The sequence below is a fragment of the Caretta caretta genome, chromosome 6, assembly GCF_965140235.1.
Source record: "Caretta caretta isolate rCarCar2 chromosome 6, rCarCar1.hap1, whole genome shotgun sequence".
Classification (NCBI taxonomy): domain Eukaryota; kingdom Metazoa; phylum Chordata; order Testudines; family Cheloniidae; genus Caretta; species Caretta caretta.
This window is the reverse complement of record NC_134211.1, coordinates 118,531,847-118,551,265: the sequence shown is the minus strand read 5'-3', so window position 1 is coordinate 118,551,265 and position 19,419 is coordinate 118,531,847. Positions and strand designations below refer to the sequence as shown.

At 45.0% G+C, this 19,419-nt stretch overlaps 1 protein-coding gene across 1 annotated transcript in view; it reads left to right on the top strand.

The window, feature by feature from the left end:
- The window catches only part of PRKCH (protein kinase C eta), a 177,106-nt gene that overhangs the window by 84,716 nt on the left and 72,971 nt on the right, over positions 1-19,419 (top strand). The window contains exon 10 of the mRNA XM_048855735.2: positions 13,067-13,221. Within this exon, the coding sequence (XP_048711692.1) occupies positions 13,067-13,221 (155 nt within the window). The remainder of the gene's footprint in view (positions 1-13,066; positions 13,222-19,419) is intronic.

Below are 19,419 nucleotides of genomic sequence, written 5' to 3'. Positions count from 1 at the left end.
TTGCTGGTTATCCTTGGGAGGGATGGAGAAGAGTGGTCAGAAGGTTCCACAACCTTTCTGGGTTGGGTGGTTATGTATTTATGCAAAATCCTGTCCAGTTCCTCAGAAAATGGGTACATTACAAGTCCCTTGCCAGATTATTTCCGGTCATCCTGGGTTTTAATATAGGTCCTACTGATCTGCTTGTGCTTTATCTGGCTCTGCTCAACAGCAACATTGCATCTAACTCAATTTGCAACAAATGTAGTCCACTTTGGAAGAGGACTCCAGAGTTTGTGATAAATGCAGAGATTGTGTGCTGTGATGGATTGCATTGTGTGTATGCAAGCATTTTTGAACTGGATTAATTTGACTTAATCTGGTTTAAACCCCTTGTGTAGACATTAAGCCCTCTGACACGACATTTGGATTTGGCTGAGAGTAATGTTTCTAGCATGGCATGTTCCAAGAGGCTCAGTAATGCTTGGCATTCCTTTGGGTCATAAGTAGAGGCCAGAAAGGGAAGCATCGTTAGGGACCTGCTACAAAGCCCTTTTTTGGTCAGACTGTAGCTGAGGTACTCAAGTGTAGGATGGGTAGGTTACTGCCTTCCTTTCTGGTGTGGAATAGTATCTTTTGAGGCCATCAAAAAAGAACTAGATACGTTCATGGAGGATAGGTCCATCAATGGCTATTAGCCAGGACAGGCAGGGATGGTGTCCCTAGCCTCGGTTTGCCAGAAGCTGGGAATGGGCTACAGGGGATGGATCACTTGATGATTACCTGTTCTGTTCATTCCCTCTGGGGCACCTGGCTTTGGCCACTGTCGGAAGACAGGATACTGGGCTAGATGGACCTTTGGTCTGACCCAATATGGCAGTTCTTATGTTCATCACCAACTCTAGAGTGTAGATTAGTTTACAGGATACTCCATGAGTGTCGAAAGCAGTGCAGTTCCTATCGGCAGAGTGAATTGCCTCCAATCTATGGACTATTACAGGAAAAATCAATCTGATCCTGCATGTCCTGATTTAAATTGGTGACGTGTAAAATATGACCCTCTCATACAGGAATTAAATGGTGTTAGCTGCATCCATGCTTTAAATACCACTGCTATTAGCTAGGGTGACTTTCCTGACCTGTGTGGACAGGGTATTTTTGATAGGAGAACAATGTGAAAGCCATTATATAGGCCCCTCCATCTACAACGGTTTATTACACGTTTTAGAATTTAGTCAAACACAAGCTATTATGTTTCATCCAGGGGTAACTGGATGATACTTTGTCTGTATGACGCAGGAGGTCAGACTAGATCAGGGGTTCTCAAACTTCATTGCACCGCAATCCCCTTTTGACAACAAAAATTACTACACAACCCCAGGAGGGTGGGGTGAAGTTTGAGCCCGCCTGAGCTTCCCCCCCCACCTCCGCTCCAGGTAGGGGGGCAAAAACCAAACCCCAAGCCCCCAGTGCCTCTTGGGGGGGAGACCAAAGCTGAAGTCCTGTCACCTGAGCTCTTGGGCTTCGGCCCTCGGTAGTTAGGCTCGGGCTTTGGCCCCAGGCCCCAACAAGTCTAAACCTGCCCTGGCATCCCCATTAAAACGGGGTCACGACCCACTTTGGGATCCCAACCCGCAGTTCGAAAACCACTGGACTACATGATCAAATGGTCCCTTCTGGCCTTGAAATCTGTGAATCTGTGGTGTAGAAGGGATTGAAACTGAACCAATTCACGAACAGCCTGTGTGGCTGGGGACCAACTCATGGTGAAATTAGTGCTGTCATAACTTGGCTGAGAACCAGCCAGCTGAGACTCGGCCTTGCTGGGGCAGGGGTAATGCTTTTTTGGCTGAGGGAGCAACCTGCTTTGCTGTCTAGATGATGTTTAAGAGGTCGGCACAGGCCTGACAAATCAGGCCCTAAGGCCGTCACTTTCAAAGTGATTGTTGGGTGTCTTAATTTTTGGATCCCCCACTGGAAAGATCTTGAACCTAGTTTCCAGAGGTGCTGAGCACCCACAACTCCATCTGAAGCCAGGGGGAGCTGCAGGCACTCTGCATCTCTGAAAATCGGTCCAGAGTTGTCTCAAGTCACGTGCCCACAAACTGAGGCACCCAAATCCAGTGGCTGCCTTTGAAAACGTGGCTGCAAGCGGTGTGGTCCCGGTTATCCTTGGAGAGCCCTCTCTTCTTGTGCGATCCTATGGCAGCTGCAGTAGCTGAGATGCATACACTCACAGGTCCCTGTCTTGAATGGGAGCAGTTGGTGGCTGGACATAATCAAGTGCCCTTGATTCTTAAATTTATTCCCCTTCTAGAGCTAACAGGACCTGACTCTTTGACTTGCCAGACATGCTGCCAGGGCTACATAGCTTCTCACACTCCTCACAAGGGGACAAATGAAGCAGGAGAAGAATATTTTGTTTACAGTGGGTGGAAGTATTTACTTTATGGATAAGGACTCAGAGGGGTTTTTTGGGGGGATGTGCTTTTATTGTTTAACTCCATGTTTAGACCCCTAGATTTGGGGATTCTTTTTTTTAATGAAATAGAAATGAATAATTAAGCAGCAATAAACATCATCCCTTTGTGTGCATTCTGGGTAGAATTTTGTGATCATGTGATGAGTTCACCATGGAACCTTTGTGTTATTTAAGATGTACTTGGACTTAAGGTAGTGGGAGGAGCAACATAGAGTTTGCAGGAGGTATGTGTCACAGGGGGTGGGGAGAGGCAGCCCTTTAAGAGGAGCTGGGGCCCAACATCACCTGTGATGGATCCGCTGCCTCCTAGCTGAGATTGATCAAGTGATTGTAAAAGCCAGCAAGTGGTTCCGATGAAAAGGATTGCTGCAGGAGGGGGGTGGGTTCCTATTGCTGGCCCCAGGAGCAGGGGTAGGGAGAAGCAGGGGAAAAGGCTTTTCAGCCTGCTTTGGTCAAGAGAATAGCTTTGTTTAACTTTCGTGTTGAAGAATAAAACAGTGCCCCAAAGGAAGGGCCTGAGCAGACTTTTGGGCTTGGCATTAGCCCTTCCTGGGCTGGGGCAACCAGCCAGGAGCCTCTGGTATCTCAAAGGGTGCAGTGTTCAAGAGAGATGAATGAGATTGACTTGAAACCTCTTAAAATTGCTGCAGCAGACAAGGTTTCCACTACACAGAAGGGGTAAAGAAAATACACAGACATTGTGATTTAGTTCGTTGCATTCTCATGCACTGATGAAGTGTTAACTGATTCTCAGTGGTGCTGGGCACCCATCGCGCGCGCGCTCTCTCTCTCTCACACACACCTTTACTCAGAGAGAGACTGGAGAAATGTTACAGGAAGCTGGAAAGAACCAGTTTAATTGTCTGTGCCTCCAGGGAGTTTCCTTAAGTAATGTTCAGTTGTTTTAGGAGTGCGGTGAATGGAAGTTTGTCTTGTGCCTGCTATCAGCCGTGTAAAATAACAAAGCACTGTCAAATGATGACTCAGCAGTTCCTGGAGCTGGAACTGTGACGTCAGGAATTCATTGTTGTAAGAGCAGGCCCAGAGCGAGAAACTGATGTGTGTTTCTCAGAAATGTACTCACTAAATATAAGCCAGGCAAAACCCTAGATTAAATTCTTCTAATGACAGGAAGTCCTCTGCCCTCTCAAAGGACAGCCACTATGCATGATTTTGCTTGCTTTGGAGAAATAAATGCAGCATTACTCTGTCATTTCTGAAATGTGTTAGTTTTTCATTATGCCTTCATTACCTAAATAAAGATAACAAAAACATAAAAAAATAAATAAACCCCAGCAGTTCACAGCCTTTAGGTTTACAGGGCTCATAATACTATTTGTGGCATGCTGCAATTTGATTTCTCCTAGGCATAAATTGTTGCTCATAGCAGCATGAACTTGTGGACTGATTGAAGGCTTCAGCATGCAAATAAAATGTCCAGTGAAATTGCAACAAAATGAGTTTGCAATTAACTGTTAATTGCTGAATTTTTGTAGTCCTTGTCAGAGTCCCCAAGATTTCCAAATGGCCAGCTAAACAGTGTGCCACTGGCTATTATCAATTTGACTGTATTTAGGAGCCATAGCTAATGTGTATGAACAATTCCTATGACAAAGTTTGGAGTGGACGTAATGGCTTATCTCCGTTAATTATTCTGACTTGAAAGCAAAGGCCTTGAAGGTCAGTATAATCATAGAATCATAGAATATCAGGGTTGGAAGGGACCCCAGAAGGTCATCTAGTCCAACCCCCTGCTCGAAGCAGGACCAATTCCCAGTTAAATCATCCCAGCCAGGGCTTTGTCAAGCCTGTCCTTAAAAACCTCTAAGGAAGGAGATTCTACCACCTCCCTAGGTAACGCATTCCAGTGTTTCACCACCCTCTTAGTGAAAAAGTTTTTCCTAATATCCAATCTAAACCTCCCCCACTGCAACTTGAGACCATTACTCCTCGTTCTGTCATCTGCTACCATTGAGAACAGTCTAGAGCCATCCTCTTTGGAACCCCCTTTCAGGTAGTTGAAAGCAGCTATCAAATCCCCCCTCATTCTTCTCTTCTGCAGGCTAAACAATCCCAGCTCCCTCAGCCTCTCCTCATAACTCATGTGTTCCAGACCCCTAATCATTTTTGTTGCCCTTCGCTGGACTCTCTCCAATTTATCCACATCCTTCTTGTAGTGTGGGGCCCAAAACTGGACACAGTACTCCAGATGAGGCCTCACCAATGTCGAATAGAGGGGAACGATCACGTCCCTCGATCTGCTCGCTATGCCCCTACTTATACATCCCAAAATGCCATTGGCCTTCTTGGCAACAAGGGCACACTGCTGACTCATATCCAGCTTCTCGTCCACTGTCACCCCTAGGTCCTTTTCTGCAGAACTGCTGCCTAGCCATTCGGTCCCTAGTCTGTAGCTGTGCATTGGGTTCTTCCGTCCTAAGTGCAGGACCCTGCACTTATCCTTATTGAACCTCATCAGATTTCTTTTGGCCCAATCCTCCAATTTGTCTAGGTCCCTCTGTATCCTATCCCTCCCCTCCAGCGTATCTACCACTTCTCCCAGTTTAGTATCATCCGCAAATTTGCTGAGAGTGCAATCCACACCATCCTCCAGATCATTTATGAAGATATTGAACAAAACCGGCCCCAGGACCGACCCTTGGGGCACTCCACTTGATACCGGCTGCCAACTAGACATGGAGCCATTGATCACTACCCGTTGAGCCCGACAATCTAGCCAGCTTTCTACCCACCTTATAGTGCATTCATCCAGCCCATACTTCCTTAACTTGCTGACAAGAATACTGTGGGAGACCGTGTCAAAAGCTTTGCTAAAGTCAAGAAACAATACATCCACTGCTTTCCCTTCATCCACAGAACCAGTAATCTCATCATAGAAGGCGATTAGATTAGTCAGGCATGACCTTCCCTTGGTGAATCCATGCTGGCTGTTCCTGATCACCTTCCTCTCATGCAAGTGCTTCAGGATTGATTCTTTGAGGACCTGCTCCATGATTTTTCCAGGGACTGAGGTGAGGCTGACTGGTCTGTATTTCCCAGGATCCTCCTCCTTCCCTTTTTTAAAGATTGGCACTACATTAGCCTTTTTCCAGTCATCCGGGACTTCCCCCGTTCGCCACGAGTTTTCAAAGATAATGGCCAATGGCTCTGCAATCACAGCCGCCAATTCCTTCAGCACTCTCGGATGCAACTCGTCCGGCCCCATGGACTTGTGCATGTCCAGCTTTTCTAAATAGTCCCTAACCACCTCTATCTCCACAGAGGGCTGGCCATCTCTTCCCCATTCAGTATAGCTCCATTGCAGACAGCTAGGAATCTGGCTCAAAAATTAAATCTACTTCAGAACACTTTCCAAAGAAAGATTGTATTAGTGACTTCTCTCCATTTCTCTCCTCCGCTGCTGCTGCTTCTAGTCCCTTCTTACTTTGGACACTGCTGAGTACTATCCAGTCTATCAGTCTATCTTCTGTAATTGTGTAAACCTCTTAGTTTAGAATGCCAGAGCTTATTAGGATTCAGGACTGGTTTAGTGGGTGAGAGTTTCAAAGATGATCAGTCATATTATTGACTCATAACTTTTTGGGAGGGAAATTGTAAAATTTGTCAAATAAATCATTTGGCCTGTTCCATGCTCTAGTGCATCTGGACTCCATTGTAGATAGAGCACTGCAATGCTGGTGAAGTTTGACCTGTGTTTTTTATCAGCATGGTATTTAGAAAACAGTCGTTGATTTCCAAGCTTCCAGCCAAGACTTAAAGTGAGTAGGGTTGTGTGAGGTTGCAGAGCTATGCAAAAAAAATAAATAAAGCAGGAGTTTTGAGTAGCCCTGAGGCAAACCGACTGCCCTTGAGATGGCATGATGATAATACTTTTACCAGCTGTCCAACCCCTACACTTATTTACTACTTATTTATTATGAACTAATAAAATTCCATTATTGAACAAAGACAGACCTGAACCTGTTGGCTTCCACTGTGCAAAGAGTAAATTGCTGAGTACTGTTGTAAAGCACTTTCAACGAGGGAACAGAGAGTGAAAATGTCCCTTGCTCTCTAGTGGAGTCTTTTGACTTTGATGGGTTTCAGATTGGGCCCTAAATCTGCCTGCCAATGAATCGCATGCACCAGCCATATATGTGGAGATTAAATGCTTACACAGTGTGGAATTCCACATTCAAGTGGAATTTCTGAACATGCTGGATAACCATATACCAGATTTCAGTCTCCTCCAAATGCTCCCTTATATGGACACTACAAACTTTAAAGTCTTTGGATGAAAAAAATAAAATTGCTCGTAGTTAAATTTTGTTAAACAAGTAATTAAGGATCTGATCCTACAAAGGCATTCACATGTGTCAGTAGGTATAAGGGGTCTGCCTGCATGGATCTGTTTGCAGGACTGAGGCCTATGACAACTTCAGGATGAGATTCTATGCTGTGCAGCCTGAAGGAAGAAGGGTCTAATGTGGCTTTAAGCCACCTTTGCACCCTTTCAATCTTGGGCTGCTCTGAGGGCAGGAGAGGCCCCCAGTGTAATTTATACAGATCTGGAGGCCTATCTAAGTATGGCAGCCTCCTTGGGGCTTCTCTATGGGTCCTATCATGTCTCAGAATCTCTGCACCACTCTCTGATGCATCCCTGCCCTGACACGCTCCTGGTATGCCCCCTACACAAGGAATTGTGAGGACGCTTTCCCTGAAGCTGCCTTACTGCTCTCTTAGTCCATTCCTGCATCAGGGGAATTGTCTCCTGTCCTGAACTGGGATTTTTAGGGCCCATTTATGCCACTCCAGCCCTTTGATTAAGCATAAAGGGTTTGATTAAGCATAAAGAGCAGAGGTGAGGATTTCACGCCAGAAGTCTTTATCATTGAGCTGCAGACCAGATAGACTGCCTAAGGCAAGTCTCTGGACTGATGCTGATCTCGCACAGCCTGTAACCATTTTGTGTGTGGACACTAACTATGTTACAGCTCTGTTATGTTATAGCTAGACTTGGTCAGGAATTCTCCAACAGAACAATTTTTTTGACGGAAAATGTCTGTGGGGAAAAATTACAATTCTAATGAAAAAATTAGGGAAAATTGAAACCAGATCTCCTCAGCTGGAAGGAATCTTATCCATTTCATTTTCTGCCTGAAAGTTTTGTCCTGTTTGGGGATGATTTTTTTCCCCCCAAGAACGTGAAATTTTTCACAAGAAGGGATCTCTGTTTTCCAGCCAACTCTAGCTGTAACAGTTTTTGAAGAGGTTTCAGAGTAGCAGCCGTGTTAGTCTGTATTCGCAAAAAGAAAAGGAGTACTTGTGGCACCTTAGAGACTAACCAATTTATTTGAGTATAAGCTTTTGTGAGCTACAGCTCACTTCATTGAAGAGCGTTTCAGACATGGTTATAAGTATGTGCCAGGCTTTGGAGAACAAGCGTATCTCATTTGCTGTTCCATGCTATGCAACTATAACTTATTTTCACAGGCAGATGCCATTCACTTCAGTGCCCCAAGCAGTCCTAGAAATCAGTGTCCCTATTCCTGCCTGAATCAGCTCACTCACAAAAGCGCCAGTGTCCCAGCCACTAATCTCAAAGGGTATTTCTACACAGCCTGGTTTGACGGACTTGGGGTAGATGGGCTTATGCTAGTGCTCTAAAAATAGTTGTGTAGGCAGCACTTTGGAAATTTTGGCTGGGCTGGAGCTCGACTTCTGAAGCCCAAGAGGATGGGAGGGGGTAGGTTTCAGAGCCCAATTTCAAGCCAGAGCTGCATCTTCAAAGCATGGTCTACCCACCTATTTTGAAAATGCTGGCACGAGCCCTGCTATCCCAAGCCTGTCAGCCTGGACTGGGTAGCTTGCTCTAACGGGCTGTCTAGACATACCCTTAACCCTAATCGTAATCCTGCAAGCTGCTCAGTGCCCACACAGAGCCCCCTGGAAATCTACCCAGAGCAGCTTGCAGAATCCGGGCCTAACTGGAAGAAATTCCCTTCAAAGCCCCAGAGTGCCTTTCCAAGCAAAAAGGAGGAGGTGCATTTGAGTTACATGAGGCCCCCTCATTAGGGACAGAGCATGTAGCTCACATAGTACTCTTGACTAGAGCTGGGGAATTTTGTGCGTGTGTGTGTGTGTGAGAATATTTTTTTCACCAAAAAATACAGATTCAGCTCAATCAAAACTATTCACAAACTTGGGTTGAATGCAGTGAATCGTTTCGGTTGGAAAACAAATCAGGGGGGAAAAATATCCAGAAACATTTCATTTGTGGTGCTATCCAAAACATTTGGTTTGATCTGAAACTTTTATTTTTTTCCCCCCCAGGTTTGTTTTTGTTTGTTTGTTTTTTGCAGTTTTTTGGTTTTGTCAAGAAAAACTTTTTAAAAAATTGTTTGTCTGATCCCAAATTATTTTTGGTTTTTTTACTTCGACCACCACCATTATTTGCCCAGCCCTGTTCCTAACTCCTGCCAGCTTAGTAAGCAAGATGAGAAATAAACCGAATTGTTCTGTAGAGGAATCTACAGCACTCATGTTTGGACACTGGCCAGCCGGAAAACAAACCCGTCTGACTCAGATCACTTTATTTCACTGAATTGTTTCTTTAATTTACAGTAACAGTTGGCACTGTGGCTTTGTTGATTGTTGATTCCAATCCAAAATGGTGCAACAGGATTTCCTGTTGTGGTTGTCGTTGCTGTGAAGCCTCTAACGTCGCTGTTTCCTGTTGACTCAAATTCTTAATTTCTTATTATTGCTAGTGTCAGACAAAGATAACAGATCAGGGAAAGCTTCTGAGACACAGCATGTAAAACACTGAGGAGGATGTCAGCAGTGCGTCTCTGTCAAAAACACAGTCCAATCCTCAGCTCATCCTAACTCCCATTTGTACCTATCCAGCAACTCAAAGTGGACTGAAAGCTGTCTTAAACTAGCAGATGAAGACTTTTCTCGCCCCCTCTGCCCCACCTCAGTACAGGGGACATTCCCAAGTGAAGAGTGGGCAGTCGTGGCCTGCGGAGTAGCTCCTTGGGAGCCTTTATCCACCAGTACGAGTTAGAGCTGCACTGAGACTGCTCTAACTTGTGCTGAGAGCCCAAGATCAGGAGAGGCAGAATAGCGATGTAAAGCTCTCTATCCCTGCCCATCCTCTGGGCGTGCCAAGCATTGCTGTGGAGTGCCAGATAATCTACCCCTAACTTTATTATTAAAGCCATTTGCTGTGTAAACCCCCCTTCCTGGTTCATCAACATTTCATAATATTTGTCCCTATTTTTAAATGCTGTAATATCCTTTGTTAATAAAATGTCATTGTTTCAGAATGCTTATTTTTCTCCTTAGGATACCTTTGGAGTGATTATTTAGTTGGTCTTTGCAGTTTAGCAGGTTGATGGCCCCACTTGTGAATACCAATAGAAAATCTTACTTAGTTCCTCCTCCCCCAAGCATATTCATTCGTGCTGATCTTTATAATATATGCTATCATGCATGTAAGAAGCCAATGCACAAATGCTAAATTGTGAACAAATTACAATACCCACCCCATCTCTTCTACTTAGTCAGACCCACAGTACTGAAAAGTGTTAGTAAACTGGGCAATTAGCAACCCTGAGGGAAAGAATTTAATTTGGATAGTCAGAAGTTATGCTGAAGGCTAAATGGGAGAGTCTCAATAGCGAAACAATCCTGATTTATAGTCTCTGCATGTGAGCATATGCAGAGGTAAGTCTCTAGCTGCTATGGTTGCGGAGAAAACCTTCAGACTGTGACCTGAATGTAACCCATGTAGTGATGTTTGCTGAGTTTGCGGAGAGCCCGAAACAATAGCTGTGGACTGCACCATTCATTTCAATATCTGTTCATTCAGATGCCAAGGATATTTTAAATATTGCTGTTTCAGTGCACCTGTAAGCATGTGAGAAAGGAGGGAAGTATTAGACTATGAAAATCTACAGCAACATAGCCCAAAGTGTGAGGTATGCCCCCCAAGGAGGTCATGAAGGACTAGCTGGGGTGGGGAAGCAGAGCATATATGAATTAAGATAGGAGGGGATTGCAGTGGTTTCATTTTCCTGAAGTTCAGCTATAAAAAAAGAAACAGTGAAAAACACTGCACTATTGCAATCGCTATATTCCTAAATACACATACCCAAACAATATGGTGCTGGTGAATTAAATAACTTCATGTAGGCAGTGGGTCAGGAAGGAATTTTAAGGAATTTTCCACTCCATGCATCTGATGAAATGGGTTCTAGCCCACAAAAGCTTATGCCCAAATAAATTTGTTCGTCTCTAAGGTGCCACAAGGACTCCTCGTTGTTTTTACCACAGTGTATGTTCCTTATTCTTGCTCTACGTCCTTCTAAGGGCTTGTCTACACTGAGGTGCTATTGCAGAAAAATTTTAAAGCACAACAGGTATTCTTCACTAACTTCTTGTGTGCGCACGCTTATTCCCTAGTAAGAGTACCTTTTATGCAGTGTAGCTTAGTCCAGTGAGTCAAGGAAGCATTAGCTTACTAATGTTAAGGCTAGGTTCTTTTCAGGTCAACTTTTACCTTGACAGTATTTCTCAGATTGGGAGAGTTGGTTATTCTTATTTGATCGGCAGTTTATTACTTCACCCAGAACTAAGTACATATGGATTAAGGTAAACCACACAAAGACATTCATAGTAAGGAATAAGGGTGTCCTCATGGGGAACTAGCATGCAATAGCTATTCCAGGCTATTTCTCTATGTAGACAAGCCCTAATATTAGACCAGAGGGAAACAGTAAAGGATCATTGCTGTTTGTATGGATTTCAAACAGCATTTAAGGCTCTTGTGGTGTGATTGTTTTCCCCACAGTAGTTTCAAATGTTGGCTGAGTATTTTTAGACTCCCGGGTCTGGGGGCTCATCTATCTTAACTTTGCTGCTTTTGAAGAGAGCTGAAAGATTCCATCAACTCAGGCAGCAGATTAACAAAGGCCCATGAGGGTGAAGAGAGGAATGCTGTTATCACCAGTCACAAGCCATTTGGCTTCTCTCTTATGTCTTCAGCGCCAGCTGTAAAATGAAAGGATTCCTGGTTTGCTTTTCTTCTGCTGTTTGCATCTCAAGATGTTAATGGCAGTGGTCATTTCAAGCTGGCCAGATGCAAGAGACTGGCGAGAACCAAACACCCAGAATTTAGAGATGAGATTAAAACCTTGGGTCATAGATTAGTAATGCTCAATCATGGGAGGGGGATTTGGAGAAGGGCAGGTCAAAAAGCATCATAAAGAAATCAAACTTTCTCAAGTTAATCCTTTATTTACCTTCCAGACGGGACTTTTCTGTGGTTCAGAATGAAAGCTTTAGTGACAAAACAATTAGAAGAACAGAACATAATGATATTTAAACATGGAGGCACATTTTGAGCCAGGGTCAAACAAGCCTTTGATTTATTTTCATTTGCAATTTTTTTGCATACACTGGACTGCATTCTTTCCTCCCTATGCCCCCCAACACAGAGCATGCACCAATTTTGCACATGCACATTTTTCATTTTTGTGTCCAGATTGTTTAATTGGAGATCCAGCTGCATGAACTGCATATTCAACAGCTTTCTCCACATTTATGGACCTCTGCAAAAATATAGGCACTCAAAGAATAGCATCAGTTCAGTGACTCTTTGCTCATTTACTGCAAGGAACTAGGTATTGTACTTTCACACAGCAGAGTCTTTACTGTATACCCAGTCTTCATCTTCTCCTACATCCAACAAAGGTCTGTAGATTAATAATCAATGTTATGAAAGGCTGACATTTCAAGATTTTAAAGACCATTTCCATAATCCTAGCTTGTAAAGCAATAAAAATTCTCTGAAGCAGATTCTAGGGATGCTCTAGGTGTGACATCATTATTGTTATAACCTTTCCTTTAAAATGGTAAAGCTATGCCCTATAAGCAATCTGAGCAAACATGGCATAGTGATGCCCACAAATCTAGTGTATTTACATCTTGAGTTTGACAGTCAACACCTATTCCCTGAATAAAGGGGAAATTGAAGTCCTAGAATTGAAAGTATTGCAATATGTACTTGTGCATTACTTGCACTCCATCATGTGCACCTAACTGTGTCTCAAATCCCTATAGAGTATAGTAGAGGGTAAAATTAGTAGATGATCTATAGAAATTCAAGTATGATTCTACTTTAAGAAGCCACAGCATCTAATAAAGATTGAGATACTTTCTATAGATCTTTTGAGCCATCCAGAGATATCTACAGAAGGGATATAATTCTCTTGAATTGGATTGGGGTGGTTAATAAAAACCTATAGAAAGGTTACAATTATCTATTAAATTCTCTAGGAGTCTTTTTGTAAGCTTGCATCTGCTCATGTGTACAGACCAAATGAACATATTTCATTATTGAGATGTTTGGGAGGGGGGTTTTGACAGATCTAGTTTTTGACTTAGCCTCCCTGGAAAGATCACATTTTTCAGCATCGCTTGGTGTTTTTTCTGCTTTTGTTTTGAGGAGAATAGTTTAGATTTGAATTCATTTCTGCATGGGACAGGATAAGCTGATTAATGCTCTTTTGTCCATGTTATGTTTGTGTGTCTGTGAAGGATCGCCTGTTCTTCGTCATGGAGTTCGTGAATGGTGGGGACTTGATGTTCCATATTCAGAAGTCCCGTCGGTTTGATGAAGCTCGAGCCCGCTTCTATGCTGCAGAAATTATTTCAGCCCTCATGTTTCTCCACGAGAAAGGCATCATTTATCGGTGAGTTCTGGATTTCATTTACTCTCCTGGTCTAAACTGCCCTTTTTGCACTTGGGCGAATAATCCCTCGCTAGCCACTGGGAATCAGTTAGCAAATGTAATGACAATCGCTCTGTTTCCTTGCTGCTTATTGTCAAAGGTGCTCACAGCCTGCAGGAGGCAGGGAAACTACCTGATACAATATTTACTACGGGGGGCAGGAGAGGGGAACCTTCATTGCAAGACCAGTTATATGTCTAGGAACATCAATGAAAATATCACCCTTACATGCCCAAGATACGGGGCCAAATGCTGAATTGGTGTCAACTAGTATTGCTCCACTGACTTCAGTGAAGCAAAGCTGATTTACACCAGCTCAGCATCTGGCCCACAGACATATGCACTTATCAAGGCGCCTGTATTAATGGGAAATTGGATAGCTGCTGAGTGTTAGCTGCTGAAAAACAGATGCCTCCTCTCAATAGGAATCAGCCTAGCCTGCCGCTGCTGAGTACAAATCAAGGTCACAACAAAGAGGGAGTAGGTTAGGTGAAAGCATTCTGTGTTATCTGGGGCATAAATACGATGAGCTGTATCCCCTGCCAGTGAGTGATTTGTCATTTATAGCCCTGTCCGCATGGCCTGAATCCAACCGGGGCTGTTGTTCCTCTGCATTCCCCCTCAATGCCCATTTATGCAACAGACAGAACAATGAGTCCAACACACACTTCTAACATGACTCAGAACGTCCACACAAGGTTTTTTTTTTCCTAGCACCACTAAATATCAGACATCATCTTTTGTCCACACCCACCACTTTGCACGATTGTGTTTATATCAGTGCAGTCTAGGAAAATCTGAGTTTTGTCCCCACGGTGCTTCAGATGCTCCTGTCAGGCTAGAGGATTATGGGTGTTTTTTCAAGATGCCATTTCCCTCTCCATGGCTACATAGCATTCCAATCCCAGAATCCAACAGGGTCCGGAGGGCCAGTGTCAAGGCTAATTCCCCACTCTGGCACTCAAGTCCAGAAGTGGGGGCCTGCAAGGATTTTTAAAAATTGATACTGGCAACTCGAGGCTTGTATTAAACTCCCAAGGTTACAGCTTCTCTCTGACCTTGGGTGGGGAGATGCTGCCACCACCCAAGTGCAAAAAACCCCTTTTTGAAACCCAGGAAGATGCACTTAGGAATTCATTCCTATGGGGTACCCTCAAGCTCTTACACCACCACCCCTCCAGGAAAGAGCTGAGAAAGAAAACAAAGAAAATTAGCTGTTGCCACCAGCTAATTAAACAACATATGCAGAAACCTCTTAGGGACATAAAAATTCAATCCTGTTTTTAAAAAAGGTAAATTTTATTGAAACAATACAAGGATTAAGCATCAAGATAGCTTCTTGAGGTCCAGCTTAAAGGTTACAAGTAAAACAAAAGCATCTGGGGTTAGCACAGCGGAGTCCACAAGCCATAAAGAAATAAAAGAGATAAACCTAATTGAGTCTTTCTAGAGATTCCTCATCTACTTACACATCTGGGGGTTTCAAATAAGTAGTTCTAGTATGATCTCATGATTTTTCATACCTGGCTTCAAGCTTCTCATATCATAACTGCTGCCCTGTTCCCCTCTTCCCCGGAGAACAGCAACAGACCAAAAGGGAAGTTTTTTCCAGTTTTTAAAAGTTCTAGTCGTCCCATTGGCTCTTTTGGTCAGGTGCCCACTCCCTTTCTTTTACCTAGCCAGGGAGACTTTTTAACCCTTCACAGGTAAAGCAAGCAAAGAACAGCCACCAAGAGGGACTTCATGGCTGGCTGGCTGGCTGGGTGTCAATAAAAGAGAGCGGTCCCTTCCCTTCCCCGCCCCCCTTCATTTATCACAGCCAGTTTGGCTATTGACCGTCCCTTGTGTAATGCCCCAACGCTTCACAATTGCCAATCTGATTACCCTGTGATCATCAGGCCAGAGTGGATCACTGGTTCTGGATCATGGAGGCTGGTCTGGCAAAGATCATGATGCCAGAAATTTTTGAGAATTCCAGCATGTATGCAAGGGGGCAGACTATGTGAGACACTTCATAGACCTGGATGGAATGTCTAGCGCAGTGAGCATCGAAGATACTGGGAGGACATGATTAAGAGTACTGTCTGTAACACTTGGTGCAATGCACTTCAGGATGTCCTCTCATTCAGAGGGTAGGAGGACTGGCTAATTAGATTACACAGATTCTTTCAGGGGTTCCCAACAGCAAATCTGTCATGTTTCATATTCAATTATGGCCTGACAATCCTGCCACAGCCCCACTCTCCAGCCAGGCCTTTACATGGTATGCCAAGACTGTTAAGAGCTTTGTGGGGGTGTGGACATGCTCTGTGCCGATTCAACCACGTTATGTTACAGTCTGGTTACAAATATGTGGCTAGATCTTGCAACAGGATCCACACGGGTAGACTCCTGTGCCCATGCAGAACAGCCCCATTGAAGACAGTGGCCATTGGTATTATTTTGTACTGTAGATCAGGCCAAACACCATTTGATCATTAGCTCCTAAGGTTTCGCTCATCTGAGCCTGTTCCCAGATTTTCTCACAATATCAATGTTGAAAACTTGTTTTCAAAACCGGTTTAGCTTGGTGCTCAGCAATCATCTGTTCTTCTTCGAGTGCTGGTTCATGTCAATTCCAATCAGGTGTGTGCACGACGGCTGGAAGATTTTTCCCCTAGCAGCATCCGTAGGGTCAGCCTGGGTGCCCCCAGGAGTCATGCCTTCATGGCGCCCAATATAGGACCCTGCTGACCCGCCAGCCCCTCAGTTCCTTCTTACTGCTGGTGACCACTAGCTGGAACAAACTGTTGCTCTTGCTTTGCAAGCGTGTTTGGGCAGTGTCCACTCTTCGTGTTTGTATATTGCTGCAGAAGTGAGACTTTTAACTATCATTATTAAAGAAATATCAGCTGAGGTTTAGTTCTCAAGTCAGCACCTTCTATTTAGAGCTGCTTTCTGAAGCATGCTGATAAGTATATTGCAGTTCCGTATCACATCATACAAGGGGAAAAAATTAGACTGAAATTCACCCATGGAATTAAGGACATGCTTTTTCATATGCCAAATCATAGTTCTTTGCTCCCCGGACTTTGCTAGTGTTGCAGCTTTTGAGCAGATTTTGGCTCAGTTTGTGCTATATACTACTAGGCAAAAGCATCGTCACGATTAAGGTTGTTGCATGTAGAATCCTCTTTCATAGTGCAGCAGTTGTGCGCTCTTTTTTATTTTTTTTTAAACATACATCCAAAGGAAAACACGACGATCAGCTTGGGCAAGGATATATGAGTTTGCTCACAACGCTGTGTAAAGCGTGTATGTAATATTCTTCTTGAGGCAGCTTATTCTTAGGGCTTGTCTACACTGGCAATTTACAGCGCTGCAACTTTCTCGGTCAGGGGTGTGAAAAAACCCCACCCTGAGTGCAACAAGTTTCAGTGCTGTAAAGCACCAGTGTGGACAGTGGACCAGCACTGGGAGCTACGGCACTCGTGGAGGTGGGGTTTTTTAGAGCGCTGGGAGAGCTCTCTCCCACCGCTCTGCCGTGACCACTCAAGCCATGTAAAAGCGTTGCCAGTGTAGACTAGCCCTGAGTTTGCATTTTCCAGCTCACTAGTTCTCTGAGGGGAATAAAGCACACTTGAATGTTGTGCATACTTTTAAAAAAAAAAACAAAAAAACCCCCACGATATCAGTATTATGTCTGAGCTACAGTATGCTGTACTATAGCCTATATGTGCTGCCGTATGTACTAGCCTTAACAAATAACAAAAGGGATTGGCATGAGTTGGTTAGTGCTAGTTAGTATTAGTAGTAGTTCATAAGTTTCCTTTTGGGGGTTCGTCATCCCCACCAACGCTCCCCTGGTACAAGGGTATGCCCCGTCCCCCAGGGTTCAAGCTCTGTGAGGATGTGGAAAATTTAATGCCTAAGAGCGACCTGCACCCTTCCTGTCTGCAGTGTCTCGGGGAGAGCCACCAGAAGGAGAGGTGCAGAATTTGCAAAGGGTTCCACCCTTGGACCTTAAAAGACTTGGAACAAAGGCTCTAGATCCTTCTAATGGAGGTGGCACTCCGTCCACAATCCTACCCGTGGTTGGCAGAGCCCACGCCCAGCATCTCCTCATCGGTGCGCAGTGCTCCAGCACTGAAGCTGTGCAAGCCGGTGCTGAGGAAGGACCCCAAGGAATCACAGCACTGCCACAGGTCCGCCCATAGACAATCTTCTGAGAGACACCGGTCTCAGTCCCCGGTGCCCCAGAAAAAGAAAAGACCAGAGTGGGGTCGCTCTCCTGCCTCCAAGCCCAAGGAGGCCCCTCCTGCCACCCTTAACTTGGAGGACGCGTACTTTCAAATAGCAATGATTATGCCCCACAGAAAATACCTCAGGTTTGTGGTGAACAACGACCATGATCGGTTCAGTTCTCCCTTTTGGCCTGACAGTGACACCTCAAGTGTTCACCAAGTGCATCGCTGTTGTGGCCACATTCCCACACAGGGGTCAGGTACAGGTGTTCCCGTACCTCGACAACTGGCTGATCAAGGATCGCTCCAGGTCCCAAGTGGAGGCACAGGTCAACTTCATAAGAATGACATTTGATGAACTGGGGCCTCCTGAACGAGGGGAAATCAACACTGTCCCCGGTTCAGAGGATAGAGTTCATAGGGGGCAGTACTGGACTCGATACAAACCAGGCCATACCTCCTAGAAGCAAGGTTTCGGTCCCTGGGTGACATCATACGAGGTCTCAGGGAGTTCCCCACCACCACAGCAAGGAATTGCCTGAAACTCCTGGGATCTACGTAGTAGGGATTCAGATTTCAACCTCTTCAGTCATGGCTAGCGTTAGTGTATCAGCCAGTCCGGGACAGTTTGGATAGGATTGTAACCCTGCCTCACCTGGTATTCAACTCCCTCCTGTGGTGGCTTGACCCACAGTAGTATGTGCAGGGGTCCCCTTCACCAACCCTCAGCCATCCCTCTCACTAGTGACAGACGCATCAGGCTTCGGCTGGGAGGCACATTTGGGAGACCTCAGAACACAAGGCCTCTGGTCTCAGGCAGATCTCGCTCTACACCATCAATATCAGAGAGCGGTGCACCTGGCATGCCAGACTTTCAGAACCCACCTAGCAGGGAGATGTGTATCAGTCATTACAGATAACACCACAGCGACACCAACACTCCTCTCCTCTGTGCCAGGAAGCCCTCATGCTGTGGACTTCTGTGTACCACACTCAATACACCTGCAAGTATAGTACCTCCCTGGAGTACAGAACGAGTTGGTGGACCATCTCAGCAGGTCGTTCCATGGCCATGAGTGGTCCCTTCCCCTGGACATAGTGAACTCAATCTTCCATCAGTGGGGTTTTCCCCAGATAGACCTGTTCGCCACACAACGCAACAGGAAGAGTCAGCAATTCTGCTCCTTCCTGAATCACAGCCCAGACTCTATCGCAGGCACGTTCCTTTTCCCATGGGGAGGCCTTCTCCTATACGCGTTCCCGCCCATCCCTTTCATTCACAAGGTGCTCCTCAAGATTCAGAGTGAATGAGCTTTGGTGATATTGATAACTCCAGCCTGGCCCCGCCAGCACTGGTACACATCAGTCCTGGAAATGTCCTTGGAAGCCCCAGTCACCTTGCCACTCTTCCCGGACTTAATAACTCAGTCTGGTCGACACAGCACCATTCGTCTCTGATGCTCGCCTCAGTGCCACTAATACTGGACTATCTTCTCCATCTCAAACAGCAGGGACTGTCGATGTTGTCAATAAGGATTCACTTGGCTTCTATCTCCGCCTTCCATTCAGGTGCAGAGGGACACTCAGTCTTAACCTGTTGGTAAGCTGTTTCCTTAAGGGTCTCGACAGGCTATACCCGCATGTCAGACAGCCTGTCCCGGCTTGGGACATCAATTTGGTCCTATCCAGACTTATGGGGCTGCCATTTGAGTCCTTGTCAACGTGCTTCCTGCTATATCTCTCATACAAGGTGATGTTCCAGGTGGTGATAACCTCAGCTAGGAGAGTGTCAGAGCTCAGGGCCCTAACATCAAAGCCCCCTTACACTGTATTCCATAAGGACAAGGTTCAGCTCAGGCCTCACCTGGCTTTTCTCCTGAAGGTTGTGTCACAGTTTCACATCAACCAGAACATCATCTTCCCTGTGTTCTGCCCA